This window comes from Hyaena hyaena, unplaced genomic scaffold, assembly GCF_003009895.1.
Source record: "Hyaena hyaena isolate Hyena2069 unplaced genomic scaffold, ASM300989v1 scaffold_504, whole genome shotgun sequence".
Taxonomy (NCBI): Eukaryota; Metazoa; Chordata; class Mammalia; order Carnivora; family Hyaenidae; genus Hyaena; species Hyaena hyaena.
In genome coordinates, this window is record NW_024081137.1 from 517,970 (window position 1) to 538,289 (window position 20,320).

At 36.6% G+C, this 20,320-nt stretch overlaps 1 protein-coding gene across 1 annotated transcript in view; it reads right to left on the reverse strand.

Annotated features, from left to right (window-relative positions):
- The window catches only part of VAV3 (vav guanine nucleotide exchange factor 3), a 353,383-nt gene that overhangs the window by 34,912 nt on the left and 298,151 nt on the right, over positions 1–20,320 (reverse strand). The window contains exon 21 of the mRNA XM_039254969.1: positions 5,799–5,864. Coding sequence (XP_039110900.1) covers positions 5,799–5,864 — 66 coding nt within the window. The remainder of the gene's footprint in view (positions 1–5,798; positions 5,865–20,320) is intronic.

Here is a 20,320-nt window from a genome sequence, read left to right on the forward strand (position 1 = left end):
CAAAAGCAAAAATGTTACATTTTCTACACAAATAAAGACAGAAAAAGAAAAAAAACTTCTAGTTGTTAATTGCAACTAGAAAATGAACAAAAGCAAGTAAGGTATATTAATATTCAAAGAATAACAAATAAAATACATACTACTAGAGTGTAACATAGTTTATAAGTTCCTAAGAAAAGACAAGAAGTACAGATTGATTTGTATTTAGAGATTTTTCATGAATCATCTGAGTCTTTGATGTATACATCCCACAGTATTCCTGGGCCTTTTTATACTAGGTGATTAAAAATACTGTTATCCTTAATTTGTAACAGAGTTCTGATCAATGTAAATATGTCTCTTAGCTATGTCAGTTTTCATAAAGAGTTGCTATTATTTTGACCTTCCAAGATAATAGCTATATATAACAAAATTATCTTTTTGGACAGAATATCTCCAAAGTTATTAATATTTAAATATGTCTATACTATGGATCACATTTTAAATTTCACCAACATACAAAATCCTGATACACAGAATATAATATTTAGAGTATATAACACCTATTCAAATCCTGCAAATATTTTCTTATAGCATTTCTTTTCCCAAACAGTAATCAATCTTCAACGATTTTTCTTTAAATGGTAAGATATACATTGCTCCTGAAACCTGATGGAAAAATATTTCCTCCTTCCTTCTCCCTCTTTATACTTTTTAAATGCATGCTTATTCCTTTTTTAAATTTTTTGTTAACATTTATCTATCTTAGAGAGACAGAGAAAGAGGGAGACACAGAATCTGAAGCAGGCTCCAGGCTCTGAGGTGTCAGCACAGAGCCCGATGTGGGGCTTGAACCCATGAACTGTAAAATAATGACCTGAGTTCAACCGACTGAGCCACCCAGGAGCCCCATAAATGCATGCTTATTCCTAAACGAATCTGTGTCCCTAGAGAGAAGAAACAAAAAAACCAAAAACAATAAAACCAAACCAAACCAACAAAACAAAGAGGGGGCTAAAAAGGGAAAAGAGCTTCAGTGTATCGTATGGAGTCCTTTGGCTGTGCAAAGGCTGAAGAGCCACAAAAATTACAGGTTATGTAACATTCTAAGACAGAACCAATATCGTCGAGGCTGTTTCACCTTGATGTGTCTTTTTAGAGCTTTCTCGCTCTTTGGTGTGTGTATTCCGAGGTGTGAAGTGCCAGAACTATCTTCTTAGCACTGATCCCCATAACCAGGGTGGGATCCTGTCTTTTTCTATCTGTCATGGGCCCTCTCCACTTCTTTTTTGGGACCCTTTCTTATATAACACTATAGATGATTTTCTTCTGGATAGTCTCCTATCTTTGAAGATATTCTCATCTTTGACCATTTTTCTCTAATGTCCTATTCTATCTTCATTACTGGCTGTTTACATTGTCAAACTTTGGATATGGTCATATACAGCTTTTAAAAATATTTTACTGGGAATATAGCACACATGTAAAGTAATATATATAAGATATGTACTTCTTCCAGAAGTATACATCTTATACAAGTTAGATGGGATAGTTAGAAGTGAACTTTCTGTGTTTGGCTGGAAATGTCATTACTTCAACCTAACGGAGGAAAGACTTCTAAGTTGACTAATTTCCTTTCAAATGTTTGAACATATTATTCTTACTGCTTCAAATACTAAAGTCTCAAATTATAGAATCTCCATTTAGTTTTCTTTTTAATAGTTCCTATTTCTCTGCTGAGGTTTCCTGTGCATTCAATATGAACATACTTTCCTTTATGAATTTAACCTAGTTATAACTACTTTAAAAAAATTTTAATGTTTTATTTATTTCTAGGAGAGAGAGAGAGACAGCGTGAGCAGGGGAGGGTCAGAGAGAGAGGGAGTCACAGACTCTGAAACAGGCTCCAGGCTCTGAGCTGGCAGTCAGCACAGAGCCCGACGCGGGGCTCGAACCCACAAACTACGAGATCATGGCCTAAGCGAAAGTCGGACGCTTAACCGACTAAGTCACCCAGGTGTCCCTAGTTATAACTACTTTAAAAACCTTCTCCTGCTAACTCCATCATTTGGGACATCTCAAGGTTGTTCTCTCTTGATTGCCTTTTCTTTTTTTGAGTATAGTTTGTGTTTTACTGGTTCTTTATATATTGAGTAGTTTTGAACAGTATCTCGCACAACTTGAACAATATGCTGTAGCAGCTCGGGATTCTTTGGTGCTTCTACAAAGGATATGATTTTTTTTTTTTTTTTTTTAATTAAAGCGGGCAGTTAATTTGGCTGAACTCCAACCACAAACTATCTCCCCTGTGGTGAATGGCAGATGAATCCTCAGTTTAGCTCTTTTAAGCCTGAACTGAGCAACTTGGGAATCCATACCACACGGAAAAATTGACGCAAAAGCTTTTAACACAGAACTTGAGGTTCCTCCCTCTCTGACACTGTCCTTTCTAAGATTTCCTGCCTCCCTTTCCACTGTGTGCTTCCTTTGAACTCTGCTTCTGCAAGCTAGTGATACTGTGAGGTTTCTATCTGAACTTTAGCTACCTTGCATGGCACAGCCTGGTATTTTTCCTCAAGACAGCCATAAAACCAGGAAACTAACCCAGCACCATCCCCTTTCTCTGAGTGTCAACTCTTCTCTTAGCCAATGCCTTCAGATTGTTGTTTTAATATCTTGCCCAGGGTTTATCATTGTTTCCTGTCAGAGGATTGATCCAAAAGAGACTACTGGACAATTACCAGAAATGGAAACTTTTGTTGCCTCCTTAATTGCTGTTATTAGATAGGAGTCAAATGATCAAACCTTTATAGGTAATCTGCATTCTCTTTAAGGTTGTTTTAAATATTTTCTCCTTATTTTGGATGTTCTCAAGTTTCACTAAAATGCATCTAGCTGTTGATTAATTTTGTATATCCTTGACTCTTAAGATTAGTTTTATCATAAGTTCTGGAAAATGTTCAGCCATTATTTATTTGAATATCGCTTTTCTTTCAATGTTTGTTTATTTTTGAGAGAGAGAGAGACACACAAACAGAGCACAAGTAGGGAAGGGGCAGAGAGAGGGCGACACAGGATCTGAAGCAGGCTCCAGGCTCTAAGCTGTCAGCACAGAGCCCAATGCAGGGCTTGAACTCACCAACCATGAAATCATGACCTGAACAGAAGCCAGACATTTAACTGACTGAGCCATCCAGGCGCCCCTTGAATATTGCTTTCCTACAATTATCTCTATTCTTATTATCTCCTTCAAATATGTGCATTTGAACTTTATCATTCCATTCTCTGTTAGACTTCCATTTCTTAATTCTCTGGACTACTCATTGAGAAGTTTCTTCAGGTTTGTCTTCCAATTTTCTATCCAATTTTGTCTAAGCATGTCATATAATGTTTCCATTAAGGTATTCATTTTACTTACTCGGTGATTCTTTGTGAAATATATCCAGTTAACTTAGTGACTTGTTCTCTTCTTAGACTTTTATTCTTTTTCTTCAACCATATTAAATATAAAAATTTGAACTTAGTATCTGATAATTACAGTATCTGCTGTCTTTGTGTCTAATTCTGAATTTTACTTTTTCTGCTGAACTTTGCTTAAAATGGTTTGTTTAATTAGGAACTGGATGATCTCATGTTGTGAACTTATATTCCCAGGGGCTGTATCCGTAGAAATCCTTTGAGGACCATGTGCTATAAGGCTCCAATCTAGAAACAATCAGTACTTGTATTGGAAACACAATCAACGTGAAATCATTTTCAACTGTTTCTAGCTTACAATTATTTAGGTCACAGAGCTGGTATGAATTCAGGCCCCATACCTGGGTGGATTTTGGATCTAAGGCTAGGAATTCTTAGGGAAGACTGCTTTCTTTTTTTCTTCTCAACCTAGGTCCAAGATGAGGATAAGCGTATCTTCTTCTATGGAATTGTTTCCTTCTTGTTCACCCACTGAGGACTCCCCAAGTCACCGAGATCCCCAAGTTTGCACTGTGCTCCAGGCTTGGTCTCCAGTTATCGTATTACCAGAAATGAAATTGTTCCATTTATGTTCCTCCTGTGTTTTTCTCAGTTCTAGCTTTCTCTCCAAACTTTTGAAGAAACTAGCACAGCATATATAGAAGAATACCTTTTGAACTCAGAACGGAATATTCCACATGACCCCTGATAAACAAAATGTCCCAGGGTCAGTAGGGATAGCACCTTCCATATTTTGTCAATCTACCCTTCCCTCTCATCTCTCCTTCTAGTTATCTTCACCTAACTTATCCTACCACCAATGAATGAATCTATAATTGTACTAAGCACTAAATTTTTAATAACTATTAACTTTGAACTATAAAACAATCATATTTAGCTAGCTGTCCCAGTGATAATTATGTATTCCTCTACAACTCCTTACCAGCTTTAAATTGCGAACAAGTTTTTGTTTCTAGTAACGGAGTCACCAAACACCATTAAATATAAGCTGATATAGTGTCTACCATTGTTAACTAGCCAGGTTCAGCTAGGAGCTTTTGCTTGCTTTCTCACCCCTTTGTTCATCCATACAGCAACAGGTATTAAATATCTGTGTGCCAGAACTTTCCTAAAAGTCCAAATGTTCATTTTATGCCACATGCAGAAGGCTGTAGAAGCATAATAGCACTCAATACATGAAATGCTTAATATTCTTGATTTGATGTCTGGAGGTCCCCAAACATCTCAATATTAGAATGCGGGAGATTTCCTGCTACCTGCCTACAGATAAATATCATTGTTTTATGTATAGGCACCCTGAATCTTGTTTATACAAATGACAGAAAACTAGCTAAAAACTCATTTTACTTATACAATTAAATAAGAGTGGTATCAAGGTTCAACAGTTTTTAAAGATTAGTAGATAAAAACATGTGACATCAGATCACAGAACCAATAGGAAATGCTTTTTGGTTCCCTTTGCTTTTGAAATTAATGAAGCTGGAATGAGTACATTAGTCTACAGACTACAGTCTGAAATTAAGGATGCCAGACATTCACATTTATAACATTAGAAAGAGTTTGTAAATATAGAAAGGATTGAAATAGTAGAGCAAGCGAGATAATTTAAGGAGAGTTTTTTTTAACCATTAACTCCATTATTTTAGTAAAGGAATTTCATTTACTTCAAATCAAGAACTTCAAAAGTTTCATAGAAAAATCCACCCTGAACACCAAATTATGATAAAATGTCACCTTAAACAGAAATTTATAAATCTAATAAGGTGCCAGAATGTACATTTTATGTTATATTTATCTATAATATATGAGTAAATACTCATTCATTCTTCTTCTTTATCTTGATGCTTTCAGAAAATGCCATTATGACATTAAAGAAACAGCAACGACAAACTAAAGCACAAATAAATGTATTTAGAGATTTGACTGAAGAATCTGTGGACCTTCATGCTTTCTAGTATGCTTTCAAACACACTAGTTGAAGTATAATATCTCTCTATAACCCAAAATGGCTAGGAATAAGTTAAATCCTACCATTCTCACCTCCATGGAAAAAGGGAAAATGCATCTAATCTATAGCTTTGGTTTATTCCTTCTAACACCCTGTAGACAATTCTATAAATTCTACTGTTGAATTTTTCCCCTTGCATATATAATTTAAAAAATATCTTTAATGGAATGGAATCATGGTGACTTTAGATTTTAATGACACTGACCATACTGTCAAACTTGAAATAATATGATCACTCCAGAAAACATTAATAAAATTATTGAGTGACAAGATTATATCCTTTGTACATTCTTGCAAAATTACAGCGTTGAAACCAGAAAATACTCATACTTACACAGGGGCAAGGCTTGACAGCATCACTTGGAAAAAATCCAACCTCTCCGGATGCTAAATTTCTACCCTAAATTAGGAAAAACAAAATACCAGTGTTGAGAACCCATTTACCACAATTATAATCTCATAATGCTGTATACATAGTGTTGTTACTCAGGATCCTCAAAATTACGTGTTTTGTCCAGTCCTAAACATTTACTTATTATGACTCAGGAAGGAAAGCAGAAGCAGAGAGGTTTTGAAATTATTCAACTTTACATATGGCTTTAGATGATAATTTTAAAATAAGAATTCAAGTTTGACTTTCCAAACTACCATTCATTCTTGCTAACTTTAGATTCCTCAGTCCTATAAAGAGATAATAGCATATTCGATTTTTCTATTTTGTATTCACTAATACAAGTAGCTACATTGGTTTTGTGCAGGCTCACAATTAATGAGAAATGTCATTTAAATGGTTACTATTGATGTCTTTCACAGCACTTGTAAGAACATTCCTCCAAGACAGGAGATGTTTCAAGACTTATGGAAATGGAAAACAACATGATATTTTAGGCAGTTGTCAGATAGGAGAAAGGATAGGACACTGATCAAGAAAAGAGGACAATTAACATGTTAGAGGAAATAATGTGTCAAAATGACATTGTAAATGAGAAAAGAGGGAAAGAAATTGGCAGATTAAGGAAAACAAGCACCAAATGAACAAAAAAATACTTAAAAATTTATTCTTGGAGACCTTTGATCAAATTTGTCTTTTAAAAATAACTCATCAGGGAATGTAAATTGGTAGAGACAGTGTAGAAAATGATACTGACTTCCCCCCAAACATTAAAAAATACAAGTATCATATGATCCAGTAATTTCACTATTGGGTATTAACCCCCCCCCCCCCCGCCGAAAACACTAGCTTGAAAAGATATATGCACCCCTATGTTTATTCCAGTATTATTTACAGTAGCCAAGATACGGAAGCAACCCAAGTGTCCACTGATAGATGAATGGATAAAGAAGATGTGGTATATGCATACAATGAGATATTACTCAGACATAAAAATGGATGAGATCTTGCCATCTCTGACGACAAATTAAGTCATACAAAGAAAGACAAATACTATATAATTTCACTTACATGTAGACTCTAAAAAGACACATGAATAAAAAAAAAGCAGAAACAAACCCATAAACACTGAGAACAAATTAGTCACTGCCAGAGGGAAGGGGGTTGCGGGGGATGGGCAAAACGGGTGAAGGGGAGTAGGAGATACAGGCTTCCAGTTATGGAATGGTTTAAGTCACCAGAAGGTGCAACATAGGAATATAGTCAATGGTATTATAATAGTGTTGTACGGTGACAGATGGTAGCTACAAGTGTGACGACCACAGGGCAATGTACAGACCTGTCAAATCACTATGTTGCACACCTGAAACAATGTAGCCCGTTTTACTTCACAAACAAAATAATCTCATGACACTAAACCTTTTTCTGGAAAGACAAACTATACTCAAAACACATTCCAACAATCAGAACATGGAATTTAAAAGTTCTTGAGAGATTACTTCTCCGTGTCCAAAAATTGGGCTTATTTTTATTTGCTATTTAACAATCGCTTGATTCTCAGTAGTGCAGATAAGAGCATAATGACTGGATGTTACATGCTCAATTATTTTTGACAAAGAAAAGTAACAAAAATGATAATATATTTCCCTCCTGAGGCAGTATCCCTTTGTGCCTGGACAGCTAGTCTATGAGGTTGATGGGAAAATTTTACAAAGTGGGAAAACAGAATTAAAGAAAATGAGAAGGGGCGCTTGGGTGGCTCAGTTGGTTAAGCGTCCGGCTTCGGCTCAGGTCATGATCTCACGGTTCGTGGGTTTGAGCTCCGCATCAGGCTCTGTGCTGGCAGCTCAGAGCCTGGACCCTGCTTCAGATTCTGTGTCTCCCTCTCTCTCTGACCCTCTCCTGCTCACGCTGTCTCTCTCTCCCTCAGAAATAAATAAAACATTAAAAAATTTTTTTTAATGAGGAAGAGGAGGAAGAGAAGAAAGGAAGAGACAGGAGAGGAGTGGGGAAGAAAGGGGAAGTCTAGCAGAAAGGGGGGGAAGGTGGGATTAGAACAAAGAGAAATCAATTAATAACTAAGCAAAGAAAAGATGCTAATTTGGGCAAGTTTCTAAAAACTGTATTGTGCTTGCATATCAGGGAATACTCATTCATTTATTCAACAAATACAGTATCTAATATTAATTTGGTTAGGCACTGAGGAAAATGTACAAATTCATAAATCAGTTCCTGTTTCTCACTATATTTTCAGAGGAAAGATACGTATCCACATAATTATAACATGTGGAAAGGGACAAATACTGTTAGGTGCAGAAGAGAGGCTATGGAAATTGGAGAGATGTTTTCAATATTAAGAGTTTGTCTGAAAGCCACATGGAAGAGGGAGGAGGAAAATGAACATAAAATGTGTAGGGTTTGAATGAATAGAGATGGAAATAGAGGAGAACATTCTGAAAACAAAATAAAGCATGAGAAAGTCATAGGAATATGAAAATATGAGTTGTGCATAGGAAACGCAAATGGAGTCTAATAATGGCTTATGTTTATTGGACCCTTAGTGTATGCTACACACTGCTCTGAGCATTTCATAATCCTTACAACGATCCTTTGTACTAGGTCAAACTACTATCTCCTTTTTATACGTGAGGAAAATGAAGCACAGGGAAGTTAAATGATCATGCCATGATCAGAGAGCCAGCAAGTGACAGAACCAGAATTCAGATTCAGATGTTCTAACTTCAGAGGTCAGCAGTGCCTTTCTATGCAAGCATTAGACTCATAGAAGAAGACAGAAGGAAATAGGTCTAAAAAGTCACAGAGAGCCAGTTTGACGGAGACATCTGAATTTATCACTGGTGAGGGGTCTTCAGTGAAAGGGTTATGTGTTTTAGAAGAAGTAAACTGGAATCCATGTGCAAGCTGACTTGTAAATAGGTCTGGCTTGGAAGCTGAGAATATCATTAGGGAACTGGATCATGGTAAGGGAGGAGAGGGAGCCAGTGTTAGAGACACGACTGCACTAGAGTCCCTGGGGTTTGCCTGAGGAGTGGGTGAGGAAGAGAAGACCATGGAAGTCAAGAATGGAAGTGATGATACAATCCATCCAAACACAAAACCTGGATTTAATGCCAATTGTACAGAAGGGAAACCTAAAGTCAATGGAGCAGGATGATCATAGAAGAAACTATAGACAAAAGAAGATAGAAAACAGAACTTACGGGAATTAGCGTAACCAGGAAACAGGAAGGATGCACCAGAGGGAGGAAACACACTAGAGGGTGACGAGAACATATAAGGTTGGAAGGAAGTATTACTCTCATATGACTGCATCCTCTGAATGCTGTATTTATTTGAGGCATGACACAGAGGTACAAGTAAATAAGTATGATATTTGGGGGCCGTATGCCTCACCAGATCTTTTTACATAAATTCACCGCACTGCTACTTGAGTACAATATATATGGGTATGTGGGTAGGAGCTGTACACAAGACGCAACTCAGAAGAAGACAGGATAAGGGTAATTGTTTTTAAGAAGTAAAATAAAAAAACACTGAAGGAAGTAACGTCTATTTTGCAGGGGAGAAGCCAAAGAGAGAGCTTTATGATGGTCTTTCAAAACTGTAGTTGAAGATAAATCCACAAAATGAAAAATGATAGCACCTTCACATACTAGGAGTACTCCACCACTACAGGGATGGAATTCTTGCTCTGCATGGTCTTCTCCTATCCTAGACTGAATTCTTTGAATCCAGGACAATGTCTTGTCATTTTTTTTTCTTTACAAGAGAGTGCCAAATGCATAGTATTTATAAAGGTCTACAATTTGAGGATTTCTCAATCTGATAGTCCCATGTCAATGAGGAGCAGGACCTCAACATCCTCTTAACTGAAAAGAAAAAAACATACCATGCTTTGTTTTCACACTGTCAAGCACTGAGCAGCATTAAACTGTTTCTATATGAAAATATTCTTAGAGTGGCACTGCTTGACCGGTCTCTAACATTTTATATAAGCAAGCAGTGCGTTAAAGAAGGCAATGCATAAATCAGAGAGAAAGGAGGTAAGAACACAAAGACTGCAAGAGTAAGAGACACAGTAATGAATTTTACAATTTCTGAAGGAGCATGGACTGGCCCACCATTTTTTGTCTTTCTTCCTTTGTAAAACCAAGGTTCTAACTGAAAAGCATGAATGGGAACTCTAAGTGTCCTAGACAGGAGGGGAAGGGGCAGAGCGGTATAAGAAAGGTTCTAAAAGTAGGGTAAACCCTCAATTTTTCACCTGAACCATGATCTTCTGAGAGGACATGTTGATTAATAACCACGTCAGGACAAAAGGTGTAAGTTGGGACTGTTACCGGTAAACCAGGACATATGGTTACTGTATCAAAAACCATTTTGTTCTTTTTCACTGCATTTCAAGAACACTACCAGAGCTCTCTCAGGAGGGGGAGATTTTCGCTCGACAGACTATCAAGGTCATTCTGAATTGTTTGTTCCTTAACAAAATGCCTTAGCAGTGCAGGTTACATTTCTTTAGTGGTCTTAGGCATCCCTGAGATGACAGAGGTGAGAGATAATTTAACATATCTTAACAGATGAATAAAACTGCATTTCCTCATGAATTCCTGTGAGATGTCAGTTTTAGCTATGGGAGAGAATATGTGCTGTGTTCAATGATTTTCCACTTATTAAGGTAATAACCATCCTACAACATTTGGAAGATTAAAAAACAAAGTAATGTGTAGGAGGAGGATCTCTGCTTCCCTGGTGGATGTGTGTGGGACGTACATTGATAATTCATTAATGCTAATGGGTGGAGCAGCTGTCAATCCCCTATGCGTGGATGGAACGCCAGACTGTAGCGATGAAATAAGCCATTTTCAAAGCCAATGATTTTGTACACTTGACGTGATGGTCTATGAAATTTTTACTAACTTTGATGAGAGGCATGCACGCAGATGAATTTTCTTCTTTACATTCTGGTGTGGGCACAGTATTCTGGGTCAGATAATCAAATTGTTCCTTTTATGCCTCTTACAAATGCCAGAGATAGGAAATCTTTTAGCTATCTTCCTGTCTAACATTTGTTCTTGGGAGTCCCTTAAGATCTTCAAGGTCAATTTGAAAACATTTCTCTTTCATAGTTACATGTCATCTGATGTACCATATAGGGCCACCTTCAGATGCATTCATACTGCAGGGCATTTGCTAAATTATGTGAGGAGAGTTTTGTAAATCTAACACAGTATAGGTTAGTTCATTCTAATGAATGTATTTTCCTTGGAGAGTACTTGGTCTATATACAGTAAGAAAAGATGCTCTTTTATAATTTTCACTAAATAAAAGTAGAGCAAACACAAAAAATATTAAATATTTCACAAAATAATGCCTTCTGTCCTGAAAAGCAAGCTGCTTCCTTTACAAAAATGGATGAATTATTGATAACTTTCTCTGAAATTCCTGATCACAGATACAAATGTGCATTCAGACACTTCCTTATTTCTAACTGCAATTTTTTTAGGTTATAGGTCATTTTTAAGAATCCACAGTGAACCATAATGAACACTATTTTAAATTTCCTCATAGAAAGGATATTTACATGTACCTGTACAGAGAAAAACATTAACGTATGCTAGAACAGCACAGCTAAAGCTGCCTTTTTAAAACCCATAGACAAGGATGGCTTCAAATGACAGAGGATATCCTCCAAAAATCTTAATCGTAAATTGCTTGGCTCCTAACTTTACAAAAAAAAAAAAAGGAGCAAGAATTGCTTTAAGAAAAATACAGAGTGTCTTTCCCTGTGGCTCATTTATCCCTTAATACCACCTGGATTGGAGCTTTAATGCACTCCTGGAATAGCACTGAACAATTTGAAACAGATGTGGAAAGCTGAATTTAAAAGGGACAGATTAGTGGTTATTTATGAAAGATTGGAAAATTTCCCCAGTTACAATGCCCTAAACACTTTCAACGTATGCATGAAGGTGCTGTGGAGATTACTAAGCAATTTATCACACATGGGTAATGGCCAGAGCAACTGTCACCCTCCCCAGTCCTCTCTCACTGTCAGAAATGTACAGTCTGAGTACGTGGGGAAAGAAGACAGAAAGGGTAGCCATGAATTGTGGGAATACAGGCAAATATACCAATTAGTTTACTGACCAGATGGACGGATAGATGATGGATAGCTTGTACCAAGCTCAACGTTTGGAATTATCCTGAAAGGCTTTTTGAGTACATGCAAAGGACAGGGAAAGGAGAGAAGACCTGGACAAAGATCTTGTCCGAAACTGACCTTTGGTAAGAAGCCATCTGCGATCCTAGCTGCCAGCATATCGTAACAATTGTTATCAGTTAGACGTACATCACTGCTGGTTCTTAGAAAACATAGAAAGTCACTACCACACAGTAGGGATGTGGCATTGGAAGAGCTCACTCTATTTCTAGCTCTGCTATAAAAACAAAAAAACAAAAAAACAAAACCTGTGTAACCTTGGGCAAATCTCAATAGTAAAACAAGAACGATGACAAGATTTGCCACACATGCCTCTCTAGGGTGACACAAAGATCAAAGAATTAACATGTGTAAAAGCACTTGATAAATGCTAAAAATAACAATTTTCTATTTATTTCCACAATACTGCTTTTTGATTATTCCCAATCAATTTTCTCACTTCACATTTTTTTGTTGTTGGCTATTCACGTGTTATTAATATAGAAATGTCTAGCCAAGTGAATAATCCCACCATCCTTCTTATACTTAGAAGGTTTGCTAGGCCACAAGTAACACAGATTCTCATAATCTTGAACCACAAATACTACATTCAGAGAGTCCTTTTCTTTAGCTCAAATGTGCTCATGTTTTCTTGCATGTACACACATTCTTTTATCATTAACTGTTTCTTATATGATGAGTAAAGTAGGCATTTTTCCACCAGTGAACTTGAAAATTTGCCAAGCATAATGCATAGGGGTTATACTGAATGGTCACTTACAATGAATTCCAAAATACTCTTGCACACACACAAGAACAAAACCACGGCCATGTGCCTTTATCATTTGTTAATCAAAAGAGATTACAATCTTTAACTTTTGTCCAAGGCATAAACTCCTGAAGTTTTTCAAATGACTATATTAAATTCATATTCCTAGCCTAGTTCGTTTGCAGGTAAATGGCTGTCATAGGCTCAGAATTCCAAATAACTTTTAAAAGCTCGCATCTAGGTCTAGGATCTTTGAAATTAAATTTATCTCCAATTTATAAGGGCTTATCATCGCATCAAATCATCGTAACATATGACAGAAGCCTCGATTATATGTGATGTCTTTTTAAATGCACACAAAATTGTTCGTGTTTACTACATCACGGAGATTTTGGCAGAAGGAAGTGTCAAAAACACTAAAAAAATGTAAAGTTGTGGGGGCACCTGGGTGGCTGAGTCGGCTGGACATCCAACTTTGGCTCAGGTCATGATCTCATGGTTTGTGGGTTCAAGCCCCACATCGGGCTCTGTGCTGACAGCTCGGAGCCTGGAGCCTGCTTCTGATTCTGTCTCTCTCTCTCTCTCTCTCTGCCCCTCCCACACTCATGTTCTGTCTCTCTCTCAAAATAAATAAAAACTAAAAAAAATGTAAAGTTGTGAAACGTACACTAAGGAAAAAAACCCACTAAAAAACTGTAAGCTGTATTTCTACAGTTATTATATGTGAGATGAATAGAACAACAGACTGAGACTGCAGAACATTTTTCTCATTATCCAAAAAATGTATTCTATGGGGTTCCTGGATTTCTCTAGCAGGGAAGGGAACTCTCTAGTTTTGGGTGATCTGAGGCTTTTCCTCTAAAGTCTCACTGGGTAAGATATTGTACATGATGTAATCCTGAATCAAAATCTCTTAACTCTGAGTTTCTGGTGAAGTAAACAAGAGAATATCTTTGATGAAATTAAAAAAAAATTAGCAAGCAAAAACCAGTCCATATGGAGGTAAGCCAAATCCCAAGTGGTTACTTAAAACAAAATCTGGAAAGAAGAACAAGGTTTTACCACATCTTGGAAGAAATCCTATTTGGGGAGAGGCCATATAACGCAAAAAGTAAACCAGGCTTGACAAAGGTCCAAAATATAGAAATTTGTTTTTCTTGGCAAACTACTAATGGACGTTCTTCTATCGTTGGTGATTTTAATCCTAAGTCATCACAAAGCACCATCCACATCAAATGCTCATGGCAGCATTAGGTATTTTTCTATTAAGAATTAGATATTTTTAAAGAATTTACCTTTGTACTAAGAACAAAATTATTGCTATAATGAAAAATGTACTGACTACCTTAATTGGCGTGGGGCGTTATGCTACATCCTAGGGGATCAAAAATGAATAAACCTGGTTACCCTCTTCAAGGCTCTCATTCAGATAATGTTTCTTTAATTAGCTTTTACTCTGGTTATTTTCATAGATTTTTGCAGAATTCTGGATTAGAGAAAAAACTTATGAGGTAATAATTTGATGTGGATAGACATTTGGGAGCCTGATGTTCTATTCCTGTTCTTCTGATCCTTGAGTAAGTCATTCAACCTTTCATGGCTTCAATATTCTCCCCTGTGAAATGACAGAGTTTGACCCAAGGATTTCTGAGCTGTTGTGCTATTACATGAGCACTTTACCTAAGTCTCTATAGTTTTCCAGTCAGTTACTGTTACCAAGACGTATTTGGTTCACAACTTCTTAATTAGGGATATTACGTCAGTGATTTAATCTGGTTACACTTATTTATAGAAGATAAAGACATTTTAAGTCCTAAATGACTTTCATTTTAACTTGGCATAAAGTCCTCTATTTTCCAGGGTACACAGAATTGACTTCTTAGGAATTACATTTATTCATTTACACTTCAGGAATTCAGATTACCATGAATAATTAAAATCCAATATATGTTATAATTTGATAAATTATTTGGAACAAAGCCTTAAGGCCATATGCCTGCGTACATGCTATTGAAATCACTTGTAGTGTCAAAACAACAGTTATATCAGATATAATTTCAGATTGATGGCCCACTGAGGGTATTCTGTGATTGACACACTCTTGTAGTAATTACGGCAGAATGCAGCTTATATGATAACAAAATAATGGAAGAAAAAGTACCACAACAGAATTTCTCAGAACTGTCCCCTTAATAATGTTACTCTCTATTGGGATTAAAAAGAAGGTAATGCTTCAGTGTCTCCACTTCCTGGACAGCAGTGCCCTCCTCCAGGTACATAACCTACATTCTGCCCTGAAAAGTACAAGTTAAGAGCTGTTAACCAAAAATGCCCATCTTGAGAGTTAACAATTAGGACCTCACCCACTTTGTTAGGAGGTTTGCCAATTCCCACAATATAGTCTGTACACTTGGAAACATTCCTGCAAACTCAGTTTATGATCTATTCAATCAAAGCCAGTTGGCATTCACCCAGGGAGAATGTTTCTTACGGGCCTTCACTAATGTCTATTATCGTCTATAATCATCTCTCCCAGGCCTCCCCTGTTATATTACAGTCACACTCTCCCTTTTTCTTCTTCCCCTGTAATTAGGGACCCTGATTTAGTGCAATATTTTGAGGTAAACACCTGTCAAAATAAAGGTCTCATGACTGCATGACATACTATTACCAAATAAACTGTACTATTTTCACATAGCTTTTTACCCCTATATCCACAATTTCAATTCTGCCTTGGCAACTCCTGATTTTACAGAAGGGAAGGGTAAGTGGTGAGAGGCAGTTTAGAAGCAAAGCCAAGTCCAACTGGGGAACACCTTAAAACTATGTTCTAGCACTGCTTAAAAAGGCATCAGTGTGATGATAAAGAGCTAGTTTGGGATTTCACAAAGAAATGCTGTGTGGTAGGAACCTGAATGGGGAGAAACAGTCTCCAGAGATGTTTATTCTATGGTGTATAATGCCAAAGCAATGAGCGTTTTGGGGTCAAGAATCAGTTTTCTTAAAGATTTTTATTCTTTAAACTTTTTTTTGTCCGTGTTCTTATTTGCCTCTGATTATGATGCAGCCTGACACCAGAATTTTAAATCAGAAGAAAACATATATAGTTTTAGAAAAGTCTATCGTAGCTAATACTCCTGTGTGATCTAGAAGAAACCGAAAAGTCAATGTAGAGCAAAGGAAAAGCCTCCTCTGAAATGATTTGGCTACTATAAAGTCGCAGGGAGAGATGTCAGGAAAAAAGACCTTCTAACTCCATTCCACTGTAGCTCTTTCTCTAAACCTCAGAGAGTTTCTGGGAAGGGTTTGTGTTACCGGGCACACTGTGTAAGACTGTCAACACAAAAGGTCAACAGTTCCTACATTGAGTCCACAAGTAAGCAAACTACTCCCTAAGCCAAGTTTGTTTTCAGTAAACCCCTGTTCGGTTTCCTTCCCACCTCCTTCACTCTCCTTGGGCTACCTTAGGCCTGCCTCATCCAACCTTGCTCTGAGAAAAGGGCTCATTAACTGTTCCCTTCAGAATTTATCATTTGTGTTTTTATATTTAATCAGGAGTAAAAAGTTTAATATGTGATTAAAGAAATTTCAGGAATTGGGTACAGAAATTAGGAAGGCAGAGTGGTCTTCTATGAGCTTGTTTATGTTAGTGGGACTCTTCATATTAAACATGGAGAAGATAAATTTTTTTTAATTAAAAAAATCATTTTCCCACTTCTGGAAAATGAAGTATATCTTTCAACATCATTAGCCATACAGAAACACACTTTTTCTCCTTTTCAATTTTCTTTCAAGTTTACTTCCTATGATTTTTACAACACCTTTGTGAGTCATTTAAGTATTAAAATCTCCATTTTCTAGATGGAGAATTTGAGGACATAAGGTTAAATAGCTTTAAGACTATTCTGAGAGAAAAAAGATAAATTTAAATCTGACAAGATGAATGAATATTTTAATGGTCTCTCACATATCATACAGTGTAATTTGGATTCATAAACAATAAATTTGAAAACCTGTAAATAACATATTATAGAAATAGCAGGTCTGAACAGCTTTATTCATGGACTGAATGCCTATTTCATGCTAGACACTCAAGAGATGAAAGCCATGGTTCCTATCTTTCTAGGGAGCTCTAACCAGGCAGGGAGTAGAAAGGACCATAAAGATACACTAGAAGTGTTATGATAGAAGTTCTCTGGTTCAGAGAAACCTCAAAGGAGGTAACCTCAAAATCAAGCTTTGATGATAAAGAAGGATTTAGCTAAGAGAAGGGGAAAGGAAAATTCAGGCAGAATGTAAACTATGACTCAATGGATAAAGATCTGAAAAAACAGGTCTCCTATGAAAAAGTTTCCTCCCAACTGAACCCTTATTTGTTTTCCAGGTTAAAACGAGGAAAATGTATCTGTTAAAAAATTAGACTGTCTCAACACTCAATATGTCAGGCATATGGGAAGTAAAATTTCTTGACATGGTAAACTAAGACAAGGGTCTGCCTGCTGCATGCAATCTCGACCATGACCATGGTGCTGGAGGGCTAAGATGGTAGCAAAGGGGAATTTCACACTTCTTGCCCAGAGCTGAGGACCACGCCTCACCAAGGCTCCTCACCTATGGAGGCGATTAAGAGTAGGAGGGCTTCCCTCTAGAGACTCTCCCAAGCTTTCTCAAAGTTTTACTGATTGTCTGACTTTTTAGTTTTTCTTTTGAGGCAAAGAGTTAAAAAAATTTAAAAAGGAAACATTTCTACGTAAACCAATGTTGTGTTTTCTAATTGTTCTACCAAAAAGGAATGAAACTGCCTTTAAAAATCTGTTTTCTTTAGAGGTGTGAGAAATTATAACCGACTCTCCCAAAACAAAGGTAGGATAGTTTACCACACAGAACTGAGGCAGGAGACCAGAAGTCTGAAGGAGAGTCTAATTTTGACTCTACAAATGCCATCTTACATAGACGATGACAAATCTGGCCCTTTAAAACCACAATTCTAATTTACCCTCTTTATGGAGATTTCTGTGAATTAATCAGAATGCGTGTAAAAACATTTTCACTTCTTAGAATAAAGATCATGTAGATGCATGATTTGTAAGTGTGAAGTATCACAACTATTTTCTAGGTTATTTAACTTTCATTGTGGATAAAAATATATATTTTTGGCACACTGATTACAGTTCTACTGCTTATAATTGCCTTTTAGTTCCAATTAGCTTACAAAATTCTCCCTATGGAACATTTGGGTATTCATAAATGACAAAGGAGCAAATAAAACCCCATGATAAAGCACAGGATCCTCATTGTTTCATATGCTCTAAGAAGAAAACACATAAAACTCTCTATTGTAAAAAAAAAAAAAAAAAAAAAATTCTAAAAACAAAACCCATAGATGGCACCGCATGATTTTACATTTGCTTGTTTCTTTCTCTTGCCCTCTCTCCCTCTCTGATAAGTATAATCAGTATCTCTCACATGAAAACTAAAACTTCTAATAGGAACAGTCTCTTTTCAGCATGAAGGAAGCTCTCCTTGGTCATTAAGTCCTTATTATCACATACTCCAATGACTTAGAGCAACAGGTTTATCATCAGTCCAGTGACATGATCAGAATGGTTCCCTATGTCGTTACTCTCTGTGAAAACTGCGCCTCACACCTGCAGTGGCAACGTACTCTAAATGGCCAATTTCCTACTTTACATTCATTTCACTTGAAGATAATTTTATAGAACTTTCAAGGAAAGAGAAAGATGACAACAAAGACAACAAGAAAAAGCTGCCAGAATGAATCCCTTCAATGCAAAGACCGAACAGAGAGTATTTTTACAGCTCAATTGTCAACTCTTTGTTTGAAAGAAGTTATAATGAAAATGCAGATACCCACTCAGTTCGATAGCATTAGAAATTACTGTTGTTATAATAATAATACAGACCAGACTATAACAGCTATTCATAGAAAGTTCCTGATAGATAGTAGAGGATAATTTGTATTCTCTGGATATAGAGTATGTAGAAACATGACAGTCTACAATAAAATCCGACTTTCTACACTAATGAGTGAAGCGACTCACTTCAAAAACAGAGAAAACAGTTTACTTTAAAAAGCATAATTCCTTGAAAATTTCCAAATACGCCAAAGCACTTAACTAGTACAAAAGACATTTCTGAAATTCAAATGCAAAGCCACTGTAACATAACTAATCCAGATTGTTACCTACAGTTTTAACTTTACATATACTTGTAACAATATGATTACAAACCGTTAATATACAACTCAATATGGAAACCAGGTGCATCACCATCCTGAGCTTTTATCCCTCCCTGGGGTCATTAAACCACAAGATTAGAAACCTTTTTTCGTGATCATCCCAGAACAAAACACAAAGTCAGACACACAGTAAGCATTTTATCAGTATCTGGATGGATGGATAATAGGAATTATTGTTTAGTAAGCACTTGACTAGACCTCTTTCATATATTATTTATTTTATTCTGTATGCATTTTACAGATGAGAAAACTGAGGGTAATCTATTTAAGGTCATGCTGCCAAGAGATGGCAGAGTCAGAGGAACTAATACTCAGCAAAATGAGCTACATTTTCCTAATTTCTAACACAGGAAAGAAAAACAATTTGCTATTCTGGTGCTAATTTTGAACAACCTCAAATGAGACCAAACCAATACGTGTGTGTGTACACGCGCGCATGCAAACACACATAATATGTATACACACACACACATCCCCAGTGCAGAAGTCCCATCCTTTAGGACGCAAACCATAAAGTCCTTATTTCTTTGAATATGAATACTGACAAATTAACATACATGGGTCCACTGTAAGCACGCCTACAAACTCTCAGGCCTTCAAAGGATCAAACCAGCAGTATTCTTTACACATTTAGACCCAAAAAGGAGTAAAGATTTTTGTTCAGCAATTTTTAAAACATGTCATTCTAAATCATGCCAGTACGTGTACATTTAGACCAGGTCCCTACATGTACCTTCCATATGTACAATCTATAAAACAAAAGCTGACTTTATCATGATGGCTTAGAGATGGCAAGATGTGAAGTACCTTTTTGAGTTAAAGAAAACTCTTCTGTCAAGTTCAGTACGAAGTTTGTTCAAGTATATTTTAACTGTATGCTAATTCTTTGAAAATGTTCCCTTTATTTGGTAACTATCAGACACTAAGTATTGAGTTCACTGTAACACCTTATCTTACAGTTATCCTTAATAATCTTGGTTTCCTACCAATGACCAAAGATTAAGGTGGGAATGCCATAACTTCATGGAATCAACTGGAACACCCTGGTCAGTGGCTTACATTAAATTTACCAAAGGTTCTATAGAAACTACTCATTGTTGGATTCAACCTAAACCAAACATACCCCAATTTCTGGAAGTGGGGTTGTGTCTTGACATTATTGCAAAGCCCCCAGATGACTCAGAGTGGTAATCAATGCTCTGGGCCAGCCCCTA